General features: G+C 36.2%; 1 protein-coding gene across 2 annotated transcripts; it reads right to left on the bottom strand.

Annotated features, from left to right (window-relative positions):
• Positions 1 to 5,179: 5,179 nt before the first annotated feature.
• Positions 5,180 to 17,605, bottom strand: LOC127851544 (uncharacterized). Of its 2 annotated transcripts, XM_052385373.1 has the most exons (4): positions 17,508 to 17,603; positions 12,514 to 12,648; positions 10,936 to 11,023; positions 5,180 to 6,619 (listed from the first exon to the last, which is right to left on the bottom strand). In XM_052385373.1, the coding sequence occupies exons 3-4, from the start codon at positions 11,011 to 11,013 to the stop codon at positions 5,279 to 5,281; spliced, it is 1,419 nt and encodes a 472-aa protein (XP_052241333.1). In that variant the 5' UTR covers positions 11,014 to 11,023; positions 12,514 to 12,648; positions 17,508 to 17,603; the 3' UTR covers positions 5,180 to 5,278. The 2 variants fall into 2 exon arrangements, with proteins under 2 accessions (XP_052241333.1, XP_052241334.1); XM_052385374.1 differs by lacking the exon at positions 12,514 to 12,648 and having other exon boundaries at positions 17,508 to 17,605.
• Between the last annotated feature and the right edge of the window lie 5,296 nt (positions 17,606 to 22,901).

Genomic DNA, 22,901 nt, shown 5'->3' with positions numbered 1-22,901 from the left:
CACTTTACGCACATGCATTGTTCCTAGTTTTCTCAGAACGCGACTCATAGTGTGCGAATAGACAGGCTGGCCAGGAGCTACGCTTGCCGCGGTCCGTTCATGAGACCACGGAGCCTTGCTCGTTATACCGGACAGGTTGGCTCCTCACCAAACAACGCACACTGGTCATAGCGGATTTTAACAAATGTCGCCCCCACAATCGCTCTATCAATATTCTACTTATATAAACTTATATAACAAAAAAAGAAAATTGAGTCTTAAAAGTAGCACTAATAGAAGCAAGTGGATAATCAGTAACAGCGGTAGTAGCAACAATAGCAGTAGCAGAAGCAGTATCGGTTTTAGCACTAATAAAGTTAATGAATTGCAACACAAGTCTTACCTGTCACTACGGAGATCAAAAGACCTATGACGAAGAGGAAAACCACAGCCTTGCTCATCTTTGTGGACTAACAGGCACGGACAGACAAGCAGTGGTTTAACTGAACATCAGTGTGATCAATTTATAAATCATTTCCTACATTTACAGCCAGTAACGGACATTCGCACTTAGGCTATTACAGGAGTATGCATGTTTTGCTTTTTCAAGTCCCACTATTTCTATTGACGCTAGAACGTGTCCTCGATCGTGTATGATTAAAACCTACCTGCATTTATGTGTTCCCCAAAATGTACAGTTTTGTGTGAAGCATTCATATCAAAATTATAATATTTTTTAATATTCATCCAAAGTTTGAAATGTTCCATTTGGTCATTTTGTTATTTGAAAAATCAACATTTTATTGCTGTTAATGAAAACCGAATTGAAACAACGTAGGCTTTAAAATAGTTAACAAACGTAAGTGCTGTACGGCCTCATGTCTTTCGCAGGCGGCTAGATTTTTATTGAACAAGGATAACGTTCTATTATATCAGAGAGCTCTTGATGCCAATGGAACACTCAATGGGATAGTCGTCGAAGCAGGATGCGATATTATGGGTTAAAATTGTATTGGACATGGGTAACACTCTTCGAATGCCATATGTTCATTATTGAATATAAATCTCGATAAATATCACATACATGTTTTTTCTTTTTATAACTTTATAGTTGAAATTATACTATTATTATAAGGAGGAATCATTTTTTGAATCCAGAAACTCTATCAGGAGATAGTTGTCTTGATTTTGTGAGTCGCCTTCTGAGAAAACTGGGCTTAATGCATGTGCGTTAAGTGTCGTCCTAGATTAGCCTGTGCAGTCCGCCGACGACACTTTCCGCTTAAACTTGATTTTCGGCAAGGAGGGACTTCCTTGAAACTAAAAATACCATAAAAGCGGAAAGTGTCGTCCTTGATTAGCCTGTGCGGACTGCACAGGCTAATCTGGGATGACACTTTACGCACATGCATTAAGCCCAGTTTTCTCAGAACACGACTCTTATTAACAACTTTCATAACATAACACGCAGCATAAAAATATACTTATTTAACAGGGCTCACCGTATTAGAACGGTCAATGCAAAGCATCGGGGATTAAAAACGGTTTGAAAATTAGCCGATCCGAATCAGGTTCCTCCTGCTTTTTAAATAACACACAAACAGCATACTGACAACAACTGACAAATTATGTTTGATGAACAGAGACCATTAGACCTTATGTCTGATAAACAGAGACCATTATACCCTATGTTTGATGAACAGAGACCATTAGACCTTATGTTTGATGAACAGAGACCATTAGACCTTATGTTTGATGAGCAGAGACCATTAAACCTTATGTTTGATGAACAGAGACAATTAGACCTTACGTTTGATGAACAGAGACCATTAGACCTTATGTTTCATGAACAGAGACCATTAGACCTTATGTTTGATGAACAGAGACCATTAGACCCTATGTCTTATGAACAGAGACCATTAGACCTTTTGTTTGATGAACAGAGACCATTAGACCTTATGTTTGATGTACAGAGACCATTAGACCTTATGTGTTTCTCCTTCTCCGGTATACGAAGCAGTCAACGCTATATCTTTTAACCCATACCCTGAGGTCTGAATAATGAATATCATTTTTCGTTTTGGGGCGACTATTTGCTTGCCTGAATCCAATTTTTCACGCTATTGTTGTTCATGTTTGTAATTCCGTTGATATACGATGTCAAGGTAAGAAAGAGGTCAATCCTATTTATATAAGCTAGATTGTTTCGTTAGCCCCAGCTTGTGTGTAACATTCTCTGCTATCCTGGTAGAACGAGTACCTGATATCTACGGAGAAGATCTTCTAAAGGCTACCTTTAAACACACGTAAAATATAGAAGTCACGGTATGTATGTCAGTGCATCTTACACGATGACTGCTAAACGTAATACAATTCGTTAAACAAACGTATGATATAACACTCGGGGTAGGTGTTCCAGTGCAAAATACGTAGTGACCGCTAACTGCATTATGATACTCTACACAAACGCAAAATATAATCGTCTTTATGTACGGAGGCTATGACGTTTATCTTTGGAGCGGGATAACGAATGTAGGCGCGGTTTGACACTGGCGGCTACCTTCCTAAACAGCTAGATATATATCGAGACGCGTTCTGGGAAAACGGGGATTAATGTAAGTGTGTGAGGCGTCCTTCAATATTATCATGTGCAGTCCGCACACATGCTAATCAGATACGATACATATCGCGTTAATGGTATTTTTCGCTGTAAAAAAAGTATCTTCATATTAAGAATCCAGTTTAGGCGGAAAGTGGCTGATAAGCCTGTGTGGTTTGCAAACTCTAAACTGGAACGACGCTTTCAACACATGAATTATGTCCAGTTTTCGCAGAGCGCGGCTCACATCATTACCGCTCTGATATGCGCCCAATATTCAGAATACCAATAAGGATTAAATATGTTCGTCAGAAAACGTTTCTTATGCTTTTGATTAACCTTTATCGCGAATATTAATATCAAATAATCAAGCGCTGTACTTAAATGACTCGCGTTATGAGAAAACTGGGCATAATGCTTGTGCTTAAAGTGTAGTCCCGGATTAGCCTGTGCAATCCACACAGGCTAATCAGGGACTACACTTTCCGCTTGTATCACATTTTTCGTTTAAATGAAGTCTCTTCTTAGCATAAATCCAATGTAGGCGGAAAGTGTCGTCCCTGATTAGCCTGTGACGGCACTTTACGCACATGCATTATGCCCAGTTTTATCAAATTAATAAACAATAATTTGCATTTTTTTAAAAGTACATAACAATTAATTCAACATCTAGTTCAACAGCGTAGATAACGTATTTCCATTTCCGCAAGATTGTAACCTGAAAACGGATCTTAAGAAATGTAACTCTGTTACATTAACCAATAACAAAAAAGATTTGTCTACCTTGAATTGCACACAGTTTCTTCAGTTTATTTCTAAGCTCTATTATTAGTCGAGAAGCTGAGGAACCTTGTTCTGGCCATGAAAAGTGCGTGTATTGATTTTACCATTGTACAGTGTCGATGACGTAAAATCACGACTTTGTATTTATTTGCACCCAAGCGCCACATATCAAATATTTGGAAAACACTTATTTACATTCTAACATTTCAGATGAAATCGGCAACTCTGATTATCCGATTCGTAGAAATTGTGAAATATGACGAATTTATATTCTTAAACTTTCATGTTTTATCTATAGGTATATAATATTTAGTAAAGAAAAGTTGCTCAAATGATAATACTTATCTCTTGACAGATGTAATATTGACTATGTAATAAAGCGATTTAAAGACTTTACGTTTATTAGACACACTGCAGTAGTATAGATATTCAAGAAGGCATCCGAAAAGCGAAATGGCGCCTACATTCTTACAGGAAGCATACACAACCAAAAATTTATCGTGGTTTTGCAACTGAGTTTAATTGTATTGCTAATAAACATACAAATATACACCCTCGGAATGTAATCAGGCATCATGCATTTTTACCTGATATGTCCTCCATCGCTCATACATTCAATGCATAAAATTACATTCCATTCATATGATTACAACACAAAATGGGTATTTAGTATAAATTCAATAGTTTAATGGCCATAACATACGTGTAAGAGTGTTAACTGGATATCTCTAATGAACTGTAATTCAAAAATGTGCTTATGCTTAACAATCATATAAGTGTGACCAGAACATATCAGTGTTTATTAAATGCCATTTCAAATGCCATGGTAGAACATGTCCTTTTTCTCCCACAGTGCCCCTCACGATCCAACCGATACTGAACAATACAAAAACTACTAACATCTACGCCCGTGGACCTTTAACCAAGCCAAGGACAGTGTCCTTCAGCACCATGTAGCTGTTGATGGATGGTCCACGGCCGTTCAAAAACTCAAAAGTTTACATTCACTTGTCCAGTAAAAAAACACGAGCAATTATACATTCACATGAGAAGTAGTTTAATCAATTCGCATAAAACAACTGCACTTTATTTCTTATTTGTGAATGCAACAATAGCGTTATTGAAGAAATTAAAAAAAAAATGAATGAACACAGATATCATATGCACCATTTTTATCGATAAGTGCAACAATGTGTTCAATACTTTTTGTTCAATATTACAAATCACAACAATGTTTCTACTCAACAAGAAAAAAAGAATATTATCGATACATTTACAGCAATTACAACAATACCAGTGGACTTTCAGTAACTGCCAGTAACACATATATTCATTCAGTGCAAATGCGTTAACAATACCAACCATAAACCAAGTGAACATTTAGATAAGAAGATGAGATACAAATGACACAAACACACTTTATTTCCTAACATGCATACGCAAATAAACACAAGTCTGATTTCTACATGCGTCGACAGAATGAGTTACTACTATTAGTTCAGAAAAGAAATATATGCATAACTTGAACTTATACCGCTGGTTTCCAAGCGCGATACGTACATATTTTGTTAAGATATATACAATATAGCAAAATTACTTTACATAACTTTATTTTGCAAACTACTGTTATCTATGCGATTGACATTTTTTAATAGTGTATCGAAATTTATTATTTCGGTAAAGTTTACAGCCTACTGTAAACAAATCTTTTGTAAAATTGTGCACATTTTTAAAAAGTGAAACGAACTTATGCAAGTCAAACATCAATTACTGAACAAATCCCTATACGATAAGTTGTATAATTTTGAAGTTCTTGGCATCAATGATCGGTGATTCGTTAAAGATAATATGTACTCAAAAGATATAAATACGTGTTGTTCGCGCCTCGTTTCTGATCTATTGATCATCGTTAACGTTTTACATCATAATTCGATCAAAAATAGCATCCGCGTCGATAACTCGACTCCCTTCCATTATCATCCTCACGCCAACATCCGTCATAACCTCGTCTGTTCGTCTCTTTAATGCCTGCAAAATCGCATCGGTATCGTCAAACTCCCCGTTCTCATCACTGCAGATTACCACTCTGTTCATGCGCATGAGCATCAGCAACTCCAGCTCAATTCTCCTCCCGCTGTACCATCGTAATGGTTCAGGATGAGCAATAAGAGCTTTTCGTATCTTTGGAAGTCTAAGTATCATCTTTGGACCTTCATTGAGCATATCTGTAATCGTTGATATCCATATGCGTTGCTGTTCCCCATCCAGTCCAGAGGTTGCCATCAAGTTCCTTTCTGGAATCATATAGTATGGTAGCTCTAAGGTGATCAATGCAACTCTAAGCGCATCCAATGCTTCATGCAACCACTGCAAAATACTTTTTTTATGAAACGAGGCTTGAGGATTATTTTCCGCCATCCATAAAACGATGTTTTTCAATGTGTACGATGAAACTTCTTTCTTACGTGGATGTAATACATCGTTCTTTATCATTTTCAATAAAACAAACAATTTAGTTTGAGTGTCATTAAGATTGCTAATTAGTTCGATCTCACCGGCTTTAAAGCACACTCTCCATTCGACATGTTGATATTCACTTACTTTAAATCCAACAGGCGTAAGAAATGCTCCAAGTGATACGACGTACTGAACGACTTCGGTTGGCGGCCAGTGGCGAGGTCTTGCGGCCCATTTTGACAGAATGTTGGGGCAGTAGTAATGTAATGCATGTACTTTGTCACGGTGCAAGTGTCCATAAATTGTACTCGGAATTGACGGTCCCGCACGCTCATGCTGCACAATGCCCTCAGTCAAGTCTTCTTTCGAACAGTTATTAACATACAAGTCACTGCTCAAAAGTTCGCGACCATATCCGTCATCACAAAACGCATCATGTACGTGCCTGTGAATTGTTGTACCGCGTCTCTCCAGTAGCAGTCTACAGTGACCATGGTAACTCCTGCGGCTGAGTGATCTCAACACGGTTATCTCCCCAGGAAATGCACTTGACTTTACATCATCTTCTAAACAGATCACTCTATTATTTACAACCATTTGATCAAAATCACTTTCCAAGAAGCTGCTCAGCCCCTCACCTTTGCTACCCGTAATAATATACGTTGCCTTTCCACAAAACCGTGCAGTCCACAGCTTGTCATTCTCCCGATATGCGTCTCTCCGAGCCTGTATGATCTCCTGTCCGTAACCGAGCCAGCTCAGTATAGTGCATGTCTCAACGGAGGCATTTTCCCACTGAATCTAAAAAACGTTTCAATTAGAAACACGCTACATGTCATAAATAACATTACATCGTTAGTAGTCAAATAAATCAGCAATACTAAAATTATTCCAATTTAAATAATTCTTTTACGGCCATACCATTCGATGTATTATCAATTTAAAATTCTAACACGGCACGCGACTTGTTTTCTATAGACAAAGAAGGAAATCAAGCGTGGTTTATTCTGCAATAACTTATGGGCGGAGCTTAATGTTTCGAAAATAGTTCCGAATAAATAAAGAAAATATTGCAGTAAAATGCACGTGCTAAAACCCGCTCTGAAAGAAATGTAATAAATGTAGCATGTATAAATGTAATGAAATAACAAATTGTATATTTGGTGATAAGTGGCATAACCACACCTACAAAGAATGTTATTGGTTAGGAAGCGTAATTCAGAAAACATTTATAGCATGTCAGCTTTTCAGTAGCATCAATAAACGTGCCGTCATTAAGTTTCTACGATTGTTGTTTTCAATGAAAGTGACGTCATTTGCAAAATATTTATGAACTAGAAATGGCGCGGCAGAGGCCGACGCGTATCCCCACGCCGCATGTTTGACCCAAGGGCGCCCCAGGGTTGATCATGGGGCCATGCATAGTTGAGATTGACTGTATTGTCATAAGAGAAGTTCAGTATCAATTAGAAGTGAATGGGTGTAAAAATAAAGAAGTTATAGTAAAAGGCAATTTTGGGAGGGTGTGGCCTATGTGGGCGGGGTGCCCCAGGGTTGGTAATGGGGCCATGCATAGTTGAGATTGACCGTATTGTCATAAGAGAGGTTCAGTATCAATTTGAAGTGAATCAGTGTATTAATGAAGAAATTATAGTAAAAGGCAATTTTGGGCGGGTGTGGTCTATGTGGGCGTGGCGCCCCAGGGTTGGCAACGGGGCCATGCATAGTTGAGTTTGACCGTTTTGTCATAAGAGAGGTTCAGTATCAATTTGAAGTGAATCAGTGTAGAAATGAAGAAGTTAATGTAAAATAACCTAAATTTTTTTTATAGTAAATGGATTTTTTTGGTGGGTGTGGCCTATGTGGGCGGGCGCCCCAGGGTTGGGATTGGGGCCATGCATAGTTGAGATTGACCCTAATGTCATAACAAAAGTTCAGTATCAATTTGAAGTGAATCCGTGTAGAAATGAAAAAATTATAGTAAATGGAAATTTTTGGTGGGTGTGGCCTATGTGGGCGGGGCGCCCCAGGGTTGGGAATGGGGCCATGCATGGTTGAGATTGACCGTATTGTCATAGGTGAGGTCCAGTATCAATTTGAAGTGAATCGGTGTAGAAATAAAGAAGTAAATGTAAAATAACCTAAAAAAATGAGTGATAATTTCTGACGCGGCCCCACCCCAACCCCTATAACTTTTGACCCAGGGGTCAGATCAAAATTCCAAATAGTGCACCGTCGCACATATGCTCATAGCTACCATGTGTGTAAATTTCAAGGTTCTAGTGCTTTTAGTGTAGGAGGAGATAGTGGCCAGGACGGACGGACGGACAGACGGACGGACGGACGGCGGAGATCACCACAATATCCCCACCTTTTTTTCAAAAAGCGTGGGGATAATGAAAACGACGTCATATGTTTGTAGTACAAACTTTGTACACATCAATGACGTCACTAAATAGTGAACTTTGTACTAAGAAAGGCGGAGTATTGAAAAATATAGTTACGTCCTAAAGCTTGAACCAAATCAATCAGAATCGTGTTAGAATCGAAATAATATTTTTCTATAATGGTTTGTTGTCGAATAATCCACAGTAAGTTGTATAGATGCGTGTTACTTCGCACTCGTGATTTAATTCCTACGCATCAATACTCCTTACTGTGGGTTATTCGACAACAAACCATGATAGAACAAGAGCACCGCCTTGCGGGTGCAGACCGCTCATCTATTTTCTTTTTAAAGGTGAAGGGACTCTCATTTTCAATCACAAAGGAGGGAGGAGTGGAGTGAAGAGGGGTGTATAGTGTGGGGTTGTGGACATTTATTACATTATCTTCCAAAAAAGCGAAAAAAAAAAAAAAAAAAAAAAAAAATCGGGGGGGGGGGGGGGGGGGGGTATAGTGTGAGGGTGTGGTGATAATTTGTGAGATGATCTTAAAAAAAAAAAAAAAAAAAAAAAAAAAAAAAATCAAAAAAAAAATTTGGGGGGGGGGGTGGGGGGGGTGGGGTGGGGGTATAGTGTGAGGGTGTGGTGGTCATTTGTGAGATGATCTTATAAAAAAAAAAAAAAAAAAAAAAAAATTAGGGGGGGGGGGGAGGGGGGGGAGGGGGGGGAGGGCACGGGGGATGGTTTGGGTGAAGTCTATTGTGGTATGTCAGGTAAGAGTAGTTTCATCAAAGTATCAATCAAATCTAATCATAAATAAAGAAGTTATGGCAATTTTAGCAAAATTTAATAATTTGACCTTGAGAGTCAAGGTCATTCAAAGGTCAAAGTAAAATTCAAGTTGCCAGGTACAGTAACCTCATGATAGCATGTAAGTATTTGAAGTTTGAAAGCAATAGCCTTGATACTTCGAGTGGATCGAAACACAAAATTTAACCATATATTAAAAGTTACTAAGTCAAAAAAGGGCCATAATTCCGTAACAATGACAACCAGAGTTATGCAACTTGTCCTTTTACTGTACCCTTATGATAGTTTGTGAGTGTTCCAAGTATGAAAGCAATATCTATGATACTTTAGGGGTAAAGTGACCAAAACATAAATCTTAACCAAATTTTCAATTTTCTAAGTATAAAGGGCCCATAATTCCGTCCAAATGCCAGTCAGAGTTACATAACTTTGCCTGCACCGTCCCCTTATGATAGTTCATAAATCTTGCAAGTATGAAAGCAATAGCTTTGATACTGTAGGAATAAAGTGGACCTAAACACAAAACTTAATCAAATTTTCAATTTTCTAAGTATAAAAAGGGCACATAATTCTGTCAAAATGCCAGTCAGAGTTACATTACTTTGCCTGCACAGTCCCCTTATGATAGTTAGTAAGTGTTGCAAGTATGAAAGCAATAGCTTTGATGCTTAAGGAATAAAATGGACCTAAACACAAAACTTAACCAAAATTGTCAATTTTCTAAGTATAAAAAGGGCACATAATTCTGTCAAAATGCATGCCAGAGTTATCTAACTTTGCCTGCCCAGTCCCCTCATGATAGTAAGTAAGTGTACCAAGTTTGAATGCAATAGCATTGATACTTACTGAGAAAAGTGGAACTAAACGCAAAACTTAACCAAAATTTGCAATTTTTTAAGTACAAAAAGGGCACATAATTCTGTCAAAATGCACGCCAGAGTTATCTAACTTTGCCTGCCTAGTCCCCTCATGATAGTAAGTAAGTGTACCAAGTTTGAATGCAATAGCATTGATACTTTCTGAGAAAAGTGGACCTAAACGCAAAACTTAACCGGACGCCGACGCCAACGCCAACGCCAACGCCAACGCCAACGCCAACGCCGACGCCAAGGTGATGACAATAGCTCATAATTTTTTTTCAAAAAATAGATGAGCTAAAAATAGTATTTCTTAAGTATTATCTTGTGAAAATATATTACAATTTCGTGTGCATGTTCTCAGTGAATAATCCAATAGTCGGTACAAGTATTGCCAACCATGAATTAATTAATAAATTGAATTAAGTGGATTGAAATAAAGACACTGAAAATATAGACGGTAATCAACGGCGAGTTCATATATATTTATGACATCCATTCATAAACATACTAAACATATATTGTTTAAATCTCTATTATCTGAAATTGCAAATGCGGAACGAATAATGTTATAACTATTGATAATAAACTAAATTGCTATGGTTAAAGCTGCATAATTTAACGAAATTATATAAACTTTAATTGTTATGTCTGTAAATACAATATATTGATGTTTAAATAGTTTTTTTAATAATTTGAAAGAAAACTGTGAAAAACGTTTGCCAAAAAGTAGTGTCGTACTTTGGCACGTGCAGACACTGAAAAGTGGTTATAAGAAGATTCATGAGAACGGATGTATTCATTTTTAATGTTTCACATTTTGTACAGAAGTAAAGTATTTCATTTGGGACCAATTATTGATATACAGTATAAATTTACCGTTGTTCTTTTTTCTAAAGATGTTAACGTATATCTGCCTTTAGTTATGCAAACATTAAACATCTAGATTGAAATGTCATTAAGAAATATAATAGGGGTAGGGGAAACGCAGACATATAAACGGGAAAACTATGCGTTAATTGTCATTGTGCACTGGACACAAACTGCACTCGACTTATCATCTTACCAAGTCTTGTTTGCTGGACATACTGCCCTGTCTTGGGAATCTTTCCGGTTCATCAGGTCTTGTGCCACTTTCAGCCATCCATACAGTGCTGAAGTGAGATATTTGATAAATATAGGATCTTGCATGAGTGGTCGTTTTGTATTGAATTTATTAAACTCATCTCATAACATGACCTAGGCTCCAGGAGTGAAATAACGTAATGCTCAATTTTGTTTACTACATGGGTGTTATTACACTAGTTATATAAATGTGAAATGACGTCATTTTTGTGACGAAATGATGTCATTATTCCAGCAAATTTCTTTAGTTAAACTCTTTAACACTGTAATAAAAAGGTGAAAAGGGCATCAAATAAAGAGAAAATGTGTTGGTCATGTTATAAATAGAATCTTAGATTCGTGATCATTTTGTATTGAATTTATTAAACTCGTCATCTATATAAAGATAAAAACTCGGCAAGCCTCGTTTTATCTTTATTTAGATGACTCGTTTAATAAATTCAATACAAAACGACCACTCATGCAAGATCCTATATATCTCAATAAAGATAAAAACGAGCCTTGCCGAGTTTTTATCTTTATTTAGATGACGAGTTTAATAAATTCAATACAAAAATACCACAAATCTAAGATTCTATTTATAACATGACCAACAAATATTCTCTTGATTGTATGCTCTTTTCACCGTTTTTTCACATTGTTAAAGAGTTTAACTGAAGAAATTCGCTGGAATAATTATGTCATTTCGTCACAAAAATGACGTCATTTTACAGTTATATAACTAGTGTAATAACACCCGTGTAATAAACAAAATTGAGCATTACGTTATTTCATTCCTGCAGCGTAGGCCTTGTTATAAGCTGATATGGACAAGAATATGTGATATAGTTCGGGTAATTGTCATGAAATACAAATCAATATTTTTAACACGATCACGAATACGCGTGCATGTACATATAAACTGATCATAGCTGACACGTTGCAGTACATAAGTTTAAGTTATGTTATGTAACGTTAACAATACTGCTTTTCAATAAAATGCAAATAAGATGGCTTCTGCCCGTGTAAAAGACACGTCTTATATGAAACCTGCCTTACCTTATACATCACAATTGATTTATTAGCCTAGTCAGGTAATATGCCGGTTGAATGACTCAAGTTAAATAAAAAACATTACGTCTCTAATATACCTGGGCGAGCAAAATGAATAGTTTTCCAAAAGAAAAATTCGTTCAACGGCCTCTTATATATCCCAATCTTTCAAATAAAAGGAAGTAAAATGGAAGTAAATATAGAATTTTATTTTACTGATATTGTAACATACACTGCATGGTGTGTTCGATGCCACGAACTAAACTAGTAGTAAAATAATACACTTGATGAAGTGGGAACATTTATTGCTACTTTTATGCGCTTACCTCATGCAATGGACCAACATATTACAGTAATTAATGGAGTTGTCGTTAATGTATTTTCCTCTTACTTATCTGCGTTAATGTATACAATTAAGTTTAAGTCATTATATATTGAACAAAAGTATCATTATGATTACTCAATACAATGGCAGATAATATAATACCGTGCCCTTGACCGATCAGTAAGGTTGTTCTTCGGCGCGGAATGTTTGAAAACTGCAGTAACGCACGCGACTTGTGTTGATATGGAATGTGGACCGCCACGTAGCTAGTTTAATCAAGAGTTTTTAGATGTCGTCCTGCAAAATAATAAGAATATTTTTTACGCAATAGAAAAAAAGAACATTTCGAAAGATCATCTGTAACACTTTATATGTTATACATTAAAGTATAAATGTGCATGCTTCAATTTTTAATTTAGTTCAATACTTCATTTTGAAACAACATGAGAAACTATATAACACTCTTCAAAATTTGAGGTTGCTGAACGAAAAGGACGTTATCTGAACAATGACATGCGTGAATAAATATTATCAGTTTGCTATCGGTTACATGCCGAATGAATTTAAGTAAACTTTTAACATGTACTGAGAACATAAAATCAAAACTTTATATAGTTTTGCTGCTTTTGAATTTATTTAAGAAGTTGTTTAATGATCTCATTATTTTCGCCGGTGCCATTTTATTTTACGTGGAACATTTACCGTCGACATTTATATGTTAATGTCGCAATTACCGTAACAGAAATACACCTTTTTAAGGCTCAGTGTGCTTGAGCCTCAAGTGAAAGTTAAAACACGACACATGCAGACGCCTCACGAAACTTGGATTCAAACATTTAAACTGTTAACTTGAATAATTGCAAGCTAGTCCAGTAGTTAATTCAACGATATTACAAAGTATTCACGAACAAAACGCGATGCATTGACTTTTTATATTAACACGTTCATCTGCACCTGTTCGGGTTGAAATTTATATAATCACAATTCATATGCCTATAATCAATGTTCAAACGCATTTAAGAAATTAAAAAATGCCAACTTAATATTAGGCGATTAAAATTGAAAGCATACATCTCCACAGTAAAAATATCGCCCGGAGATTTTCGATGCTCACGACACCTAATAAAAGCAAACAACACAAGTAGTTTTACTAATGATAACTTTAATTTCCAGGCAATATCGGCAGATTAAATGACACAAACATAAATAACCGCGACTGCGAGCAGAGGTAAGATAAAACGGTTGGTCACTTATTCCATATAAAACAATACGTGGTATACACAATCAATGAAAAATTAACATATTTATCGACGTTACCAGTCTCTGGCCGATAAACTAACCACAGCGATCATAGATGACCATTGTGTGATACACCTTTTTCAATATTTTGTGTACCAAAAGTCATGTAACGGTGATTACACAATGTTATTTTATGTGACTACATCCGATTCAAACGTATCATCATTAACGGATTAGCCTGTCATGTGGTTCATAAGATAATTTTAAAAGACCCACATACATTATTAGTCTATCTGGACAATGCCGCCTCACAAAGAAATTGATTAGATTATCATAACCGCAAATGTGGTTTATTACTTGTTCAAGTTTATGTTCAAATACCTATATGTACGACAATAATCCATATAAGCAGTTAATATATATATATATATATATATATATATATATATATATATATATATATATATGTAAGTATCCATTTAATACATTTAGCTCGCATGAAGTCACACATAAACTTGACAAGCGAGACATGCGTTTTTTTTTTCAGATTTATAATTGTTTGATTATATGTATTCCAAATTAATCGTGTACATGAACCAGTATGTCTGGAGGCACTTAACTTCGAATAGCGGTAGAGTTCGGCGTTGTTTTTGTACAGACACTGGACCTTCCATACGGGACCCGTGTTTATCATTGTTTGGTTAAAATACCCTGTGGACTTGAAAGTGTAGAGTAAATCAACATTATAAATTATAAACTCGACCGAACTACGTAGAAAGACCATGCAGAGACATTTCTACTTGAGGCAATATTATAAATTAGTTATATGATTGGAATTCAAAGCATAATAAAATCGGACATCGGAAATAAAGATTACTGAATTAATGCATTGTTTATAATAAATTTAATTAATCGAACATACTTTAAAATATGACCGAATTGTTCCATAATAATATATTATTTAAGCAGTGTCATTTATCTGAAAGTAATGAATTGTTTTATCTTGATTTTTTATTCTTCAATCTGTGAACTTTGCTACCAGGAATTTTCATTCCGCAAACCGTAAACTTGCCGATTTAATATGATATTTTATGTAATATATATTTAACTTGTTATTACACATTCGCCAACCGTTTTGGCCGGAATTCATACCGAATTTGACAAGTACCATGGCTATTGATAAGTAAAATATGTAACTTCCATTGCAGGGCAAAACATTTAACATGGAACAGTGATTTTTTTCCAATTTGCAAAGCTCTCACTTTTGAGTATAACTAATACCTTTAAGTAGTGCTGCAACAATATACCGGTATATCGGTATATATTGCAATACACAATCCGGATATTGTATTGCGATACGAGTTTCATCATACCGGTACCAAAATACTACAAAAAATCATCCACATTTCGTCCAGAAAAGCCATCCGAAATAATGATATCAAGGTAAACAAAACAAATTGGTGTTAAGTAAAAATAAATTGATATGTTAAAAAAGCATTCTTAAAAGTTTATTATATTTAGTATCGTTGTTTCATGGGAGTCCGCAAGATCTTCTTTTGCATGTCATACTGTTAAATTCAAGATGAAGCTTGTGAAATTGCGAAAAAAAACACACAATTAATTACATAATAAAAATGTAAATTTATGTTGTTTATTTTTTTGAACACTGTAACCATAGTAGTTGTAAATATGACTCTTTTCTTGTATTACTATGTTGTTTGCAATTTGATCATAAAGTTTATATCAATTGTGTTGTAATCTGCACAAAAATTGTAAAATCAAACTTTCTTAAAAAGGTCAATTTTTAACGACATTAGCAAATGTACTATGTTTTATCTCTTTATCTCTTTGAACACTGTAGCCATAGTTGTTGTAAATCTGATCCTTTTCTTGTTTAAGAATTAACACTTAATATTATTGTGCTATACATAAATATTTATTTAAGTTAAGTAAAAAAGGTAAAAAGGTTGAAGGAAGTACGATCCTAATTCAGCTTGAGTAATGATTGTATTAAAATAGCGAAAATACATTACATATGGTAATTTAAGTATATGAACGAACATGCCATTGTAAATTGTGTGTATATGTATATTTTATGAATGAATAAAAACATTTAAACAGGAAAAAAAAAAAAAAAAAAAAAAAAAAAAAAAAAATTATGTTGTTATAAACAGAAGTAATAATGATTAATTTTTTTTTTAGATAACAGCATTCTGATAAGTTACACGACCTGCTTTTAAACATCCACAATTCTGTTTCTGGTTATTATTCTTCTTGTCGGCTTTATAAAAGTTCTCTGAATGGCAGACGAAACAAACGCCGAGTTTGACTTTATAGAAAATATGACAATACTAATCTTTCATAACAAAATGCTTTGTAAAGCCAAAAAAGAGTAAATTGTGTTTATATAGCATTTTGTAAAATAAGGCTAGAATTGCCAATAGGATATAACTAGAACCTCAAATTCAAAGGTTGGGTTTGGTGATTAGCTGGCGAGTTATAATTCAGGTACAAGTTAGCAATATATTGCAATATATTGCAATACGGGTTTTTGAACTGACAATATATTGCAATACGGTTTTGGGCGTATTGTTGCAGCACTACCTTTAAGTATGTTAATATTAAGTAAAATATGTCAATATCAATTTTGCATTTAGAAAGAAGATGAAGTTTTAACGTTATCATAAACGTACTGGATCAACATTTGAAATAAAGACGCGCAGACATGAACACAAATTTTGTTCGGAACGCATGCTAATAAAACAAACACATCTTCGTCACTCAGACTGCAATCCGCGATGCATTCTGAACGATGACATCAGTCATTTATACTACTCAAACAAATATGTCAAACCCGTGAGGGGACCCCCCTTGAAGTGAGAGACGGTTATTTTTAGAAATGCATATTCATGTCAGAAATTATAAATATGGGCTTCGTTTTATCTCACCATCGCATTAATTTATTACAGTTTACAAGGCTATTGCAATATTTATAAGCCGAGAACAAACACAATAAATATAGACTTTAATTACACCAAACATTTCTATTTTCCTTTTACAATTAAAGAAGTCACTTTCGATTTCAAACTATGAACAATTAGGTTAAAAGCGAAATACTTTTACTAATACATAACCTTCGCGTTTCATGTAGAATTCATACGCGTAATAAATTAATAATAAATCCTTACCATAAAGAACATACTTGGAGAACAATAGTTATTTATAATATTATATTTAGTTCACTTAAACTATACACTTCGTCGAGATATAGAATACTTTTATTTCACACAAAAGAACAAGTAAAGAAAATTGAAATGGTCCAAAGAAGAGCTGCACGTTTTACCACAAACCGTTACCGCAATACCAGCAGCGTTACCGATATGTTGAATCTACTTCAATGGGAGTCTCTTGAGGACAGACGCACAAAACTCCAACTAGTGATTCTGTACAAGATAATACATGACCTGGTCGACATACCAAGCGATGCCTATCTATCAGAAGCACCAGCGCGAACACGTCGGAACATGCATAGTTTGGCCTACAACCACTACTCAACATCATTAGATGTCTTTAAGTTCAGCTTCTTCCCCAGAACCATCCCAGTGTGGAACAAACTACCAGCTACAGTAGCTGAGGCCCCCTCTTTGGTATCCTTCAAGAGGGAGCTAGCGACGCTGCATTTATAACAAGGGGTTTCACTACCAGATGGTCGTATGACCAGCTAGGATTATCTCTTTATCCTTCCTTCTACTATGTATCTATCCTTATTATTCCTAATTTAAATATGTAGTATCGTGTACTTTATCTGTATTATCTCTTCTAACCTTATATTCCCTGAATACATACTATTATGTTGTACTTAATTTGTATCACATCTTTTATTTTTATAACATCTATCATTCTATCGATCACTTTACCCTTTTATTAAGCGCCACTATCCGTTGAGTAATTGTCAAGTTTGACTGGTCAACGTACCGATGTAGATGTAGATGATGTAGATTCACCGGGATGATCACCGTCCCTAATGCGCATGTGCAAAAGGTCGAAACGCACTGAATTGTTGATGGCTACACCGAACTAAATTTGTATTAATATAATCTGAATTGCAAATACTGATTTAAAATAATATTTATGCATCTCAACCTGCGTTACATTACACAACGATGTTTATTCTTAGTTAATTGTTTAAAGATACCTATATATATATATATATATATATATATATATATATATATATATATATATATATATATATATATATATATATATATATATATATATATATATATACTTTAATAGTTGTTTGCGACCGGTACTGCGTCCTCTGTTACCATTGCACGCTTTGATTTCAAGTTACCTCACCTAAAACGCGAAAATAACACTAAATGAAACAAATCATGTTATTAAGTTCACAGCGTGTCAATCACATTTATTTTAACTTAAACATATTTCAGATCCAAACAATTTATACTCAAGCTGCGTGCCTTAAAATGTTTTTATTGTTATCACCGGGTTGTATAATCGATGACCCGTGGATTTTTTGTTATCATCGGGGTGTATAATCGATGCCCCGTGGTTTTTATTGTTATCACCGGGCCGTATAATCGATGCCCCGTGGTTTTTATTGTTATCACCGGGCCGTATAATCGATTCCCCGTGGTTTGTATTCTTATCAACGGGGTGTATAATCGATGCCCCGTGGTTTGTATTGTTATCACCGAGCAATATAATCGATGTCCCGTGGTTTGTATTGCTATCACCGGACCGTATAATCGATGCCCCGTGGTTTGTTTTGTTATCACCGGGCCGTATAATCGATGCCCCGTGGTTTGTATTGTTATCACCGGGCCATATAAATCATGCCCCGTTTTTTTATTGTTATCACCGGGGTGTATAATCGATACACCGTGGTTTGTATTGTTATCACCGGGCCGTATAATCGATGCCCCGTTGTTTTTACTGTTATCACCGGGTCGTAAAATCGATGCCCCCTGTTTTGTTTTGTTATCGACGGGGTGTATAATTGATACTCCGTGGTTTGTATTGTTATCAGCGGGCCGTATAATCGATGCCCCGTGGTTTTTATTGTTATCACCGGGGTGTATAATCGATGCCCTGTGGTTTGTATTGTTATCACCGGGCCGTATAATCGAAGCCTCGTTGTTTTTATTGTTATCACCGGGCCGTATAACCGATGCCCCGTGGTTTGTATTGTTATCACCGGGGTGCCGATGTCCCGTGGTTTGTATTGTTAACAGCAGGGTTTAAAACCGATACACCGGGGTTTGTATTGTTATCACAGGGCCGTATAATCGATATCCCGTTGTTTTTATTGTTATCACCGGGGTGTATAATCGATGCCCCGTGGTTTGTATTGTTATCACCGGGCCGTATAATCGATGCCCCGTGTTTTTAATTGTTATCACCTTGGTGTATAATTGATGCCCCGTGGTTTGTATTGTTATCACTGGGCCGTGTAATCGATGCCCCGTGGTTTTTATTGTTATCATCGGGGTGTATAATCGATGCCCCGTGGTTTGTATTGTTATCACCGGGCAGTATAATCGATTCCCCGTTATTTTTGTTGTTATCACCGGGGTGTATAATCGATGCCCCGTGGTTTGTATTGTTATTACCGGGCCGTATAATCGATGCTCCGCGGTTTGTATTGTTATCAGCGGGCCTTATAATCGATGCCCCGTAGTTTGTATTGTTATCACCGGGCCATAAAATCGATGCCCTGTGGTTTGTATTATTATCACCGGACCGTATAATCGATTCCCTGTGTTTTTTATTGTTATCACCGGGCCATATAATCGATGCCCCGTGGTTTGTATTGCTATCACCGGGCCGTATAATCGATGCCCGTGGTTTGTATTGTTATCATCGGGATGTATAATCGATGCTCCGTGGTTTGTTTTGTTATCACAGGGCAGTATACTCGATGCCCCGTGGTTTGTATTGTTATCACCGGGCCGTATAATCGATACCCCGTGGTTTGTATTGTTATCACCGGGGTGTACAATCGATGCCCCGTGGTTTGTATTGTTATCACCGGGTTGTATAATCGATGCCCCGTGGTTTGTATTGTTATCACCGGGCCGTATACTCGATGCCCTTGGTTTGTATCGTTATCACCGGGGTCTAAAATTAATGTTCCTTGGTGTGTATTTTTATCACCGGGATGTAAAATTGATGTCCCTCAAAGTATAGTGGTATCACCGGGGTGTAATATTGATGTCCCTTGGCGTGTTATGTTATCACCGGTGTGTATAATTGATGCCCAATGACGTTTAGTGTTATAACAGGGGTGTATAATTGATGTCCCGTGATTCGTATTGTTATCACCTCGGTGTATAATCGATTTCTTATGGTGTGTATTTTTATCACCGAATGTATTAGTGATGTCCCGTGGCGTGTAGTGTTATCACCAGGGTTTTAAATCGATGCCCCATGGTGTGCATTATTATCACTGGGTTTATAAATGATGACCGTGGTGTGAAGTGTTATCACCATGGTGTATATTTGATGTCTTGTTGTGTGTATTGTTATCACCGGGATGTATTACTGATATTGCGTGGCGTGTATTGTTATCACCGGAGTGTATAATTGATGTCCCGTGGTCTGTTTTGTTATCACCGGGGTGTATAATTGTTGTCACATGGTTTGTTTTGTTATCACCGGAGTGTATAATTGATATCCCGATGTGTGCTATGTTATCACCGGGGTGTATATTTGATGTCCCATTGTGTGTATTGTAATCACCGGGGTATGAATGATGTCCCGTGGCGTGTGTTGTTATCACAGATGTGTATATGATTGCCGTGGCGTGTAGTGTTAACACCGGGGTGTATAATAGATGTCTCATAGTGTGTATTGTTATCACCAGAGTGTATAATTGATGTCGTAAGGTGTGTAGTGTTATCACCGGGGTGTATATTTGATGTCCCATTGTGTGTATTATTATCATCGTCGTGTATAAATGATATCCCGTGGCGTGTGTTGTTATCACTGGGGTGTATATTTGATTACCGTGGCGTGTAGTGTTATCACGGGGGTGTAAAATCGATGTCCTATGGTTTGTATTGTTATCACCTGGGTGTATAATTGATGTCCCATGGTGTGTATTGTTATCACCGTGGTGTATAATTGATGTCTCGTGGTGTGTTTTGTTATCCCTGGCGTGAATATTTGATGTCCCGTTTCGTTAGTTGTTATCACAGGGGTGTATATTTGATGTCCCGTGGTGTGTTGTGTTATCACCGGGAAGTATAATCGATGTCCCATGATGTGTATTGTTAGAGTGTATATTTGATATCACGTGGCGTGTATTGTTAAAAACGGGGTGTATAATCGATGTCCCGTGGTGTGTAATTTTATCACCTGGGTGTATTATTGATGGCGTGTATTGTGTATTGTTGTAAAATTATGTCCAGTGACGTGTAATGTTATCATGGGATTGTATAATTTATGTCCCGTTGTTTGTATTGTTATCACCGGGGTGTATATCTGATGTCCAATGTGTTTATTGTTATCACCGGGTTGTATAATCGATGACCCATGGTTTGTATTGTTATCATCGGGGTGTGATAAGTGATGTCCCGTGGCGTGTGTTGTTACCACCAGGTTGTATACTCGATGTACCGTGGTGTGTATTGTTATCAAGGGGGTGTATAATCGATGTACCGTGGTGTGTATTGTTATCACCGGGGTGTATAATCGATGTCCCGTGGTGTGTATTGTTATCACCGGGGTGTATAATCGATGTCCCGTGGTGTGTATTGGTACCACCAGGTTGTATAATCGAAGTACCGTGGTGTGTATTGTTATCTTTGGGGTGTATAATCGATGTCCCGTGGTGTGTATTGTTATCACCAGGGTGTATAATCGATTTCCCGTGGTGTGTATTGTTATCACCGTGGTGTATAATCGATGTCCCGTTGTGTGTATTGTTATCGCCGGGTCGTATAATCGATGCCCCGTGGTATGTAGTGATATCACCGGTATTAATAACTATAAATACAAAATAATTAGACTTTTTAAATAATGTCCAAATTAAATAGCATGCACACATTCCTAAATATTCCACAACAAATCTTTATAATTAGTGTTCATGTTTTGTAGAGAACTGGACATGTCTTGCGACAAATCGTGGAAGATGATTGAAAGACGGGTATTGTTGTCTTAATTATTTGAAACACACACAAAATATAAATACATCTATACAAAGTAAGTGACGCTCAGATATTATCTGAACTAGTGATGTAATTATAGTTAGGTGTACGTTTAAGTATATTTACCGTACCCGGTGTACCTGTAATACTGCTGCAAATTTGTAAAGCTTTATAACATCTAACTGGCCACTACTCATAAACAGAGGGTTTTATATACCAAAATGTTCGCCAGGGTCTGTAGATTTTAGAACGAGATATCATTTTTTCTCGAAAGTGCTGGAGGGCGTAGAAATCCAAGATGGCGTCCAAGATGGCCGCCGTTTTATGATTTAATTACTAGTGAAGATGAATTTAATACGTCTATTGAACGCCTATATGTACTGACTTCAATATCTGAAAGAAGTAATCCATTGATATAGGGCTTCTACCAAACAGATCACCAAGGTCACCAAAGGTCAAGGTCAAGGTCATTTCATGGTCAAAATGGAAAAATATACGAAAATTTGAGTATTGACACATCATTTTCTTTTTTAATTCGATTGCTTTACATTTGTTGTGATTACTAAACTCTTAATCATATAGCCACATTTACAAGCTTCCTTTTAAACCAAAGCAAATGTCTAAAATTGTGTTGGAAACCATGGTAACCAAGACTACATATGCTATGCAGATATTTTCCTGGTTCATTGAACGTCATTTGGAATACATTATAACCATCAAATTTAACAAGTTTTGCTTTGAATCTTTAACATATAATACCCATAGCTATTGACGTTTGTATAAAACATCATCAAGGTCATTTAAAGGTCAAGGTCTTTTAAGATTAAAACAATAATATTTTCTAAATCATGAGCAAATAATAACGGAATTGTATTCTTGGCATTGAAATATTGAACGAAAATGTAGATTTTTAACGCTTTAAGACTTAATAAGACAAATGTAAAAAAAACGCCTTGCAGTGTTCCATGTATCATATTTATTCAACAATCAATGCACCAGGTATGAGTGCTTGATACAGACTCATAAATGTTATTTACAAATGTTGGTTTAACATTGAATTTACTAATACAAATGATGCAAATTACAAATTAGGTTTTCAAGTAACAAACATTAAAAAAAAAACTCCTGTATCATAAT

The sequence above is a fragment of the Dreissena polymorpha genome, chromosome 11 (assembly GCF_020536995.1).
Source record: "Dreissena polymorpha isolate Duluth1 chromosome 11, UMN_Dpol_1.0, whole genome shotgun sequence".
Taxonomy (NCBI): Eukaryota; Metazoa; Mollusca; class Bivalvia; order Myida; family Dreissenidae; genus Dreissena; species Dreissena polymorpha.
The sequence above is the reverse complement of the archived record's forward strand: the minus strand, read 5'-3'. Positions and strand labels throughout refer to the sequence as shown.

Bases quoted from the DNA above. Each gene is read 5' to 3' on its own strand.
- LOC127851544 (XM_052385374.1), bottom strand. From the start codon at position 11,013: ATGGCTGAAAGTGGCACAAGACCTGATGAACCGGAAAGATTCCCAAGA. The intron at 6,620-10,935 runs GTAAGATGATAA...AACGTTTTTTAG, and splicing joins TGTCCAGCAAACAAGACTTG to ATTCAGTGGGAAAATGCCTC.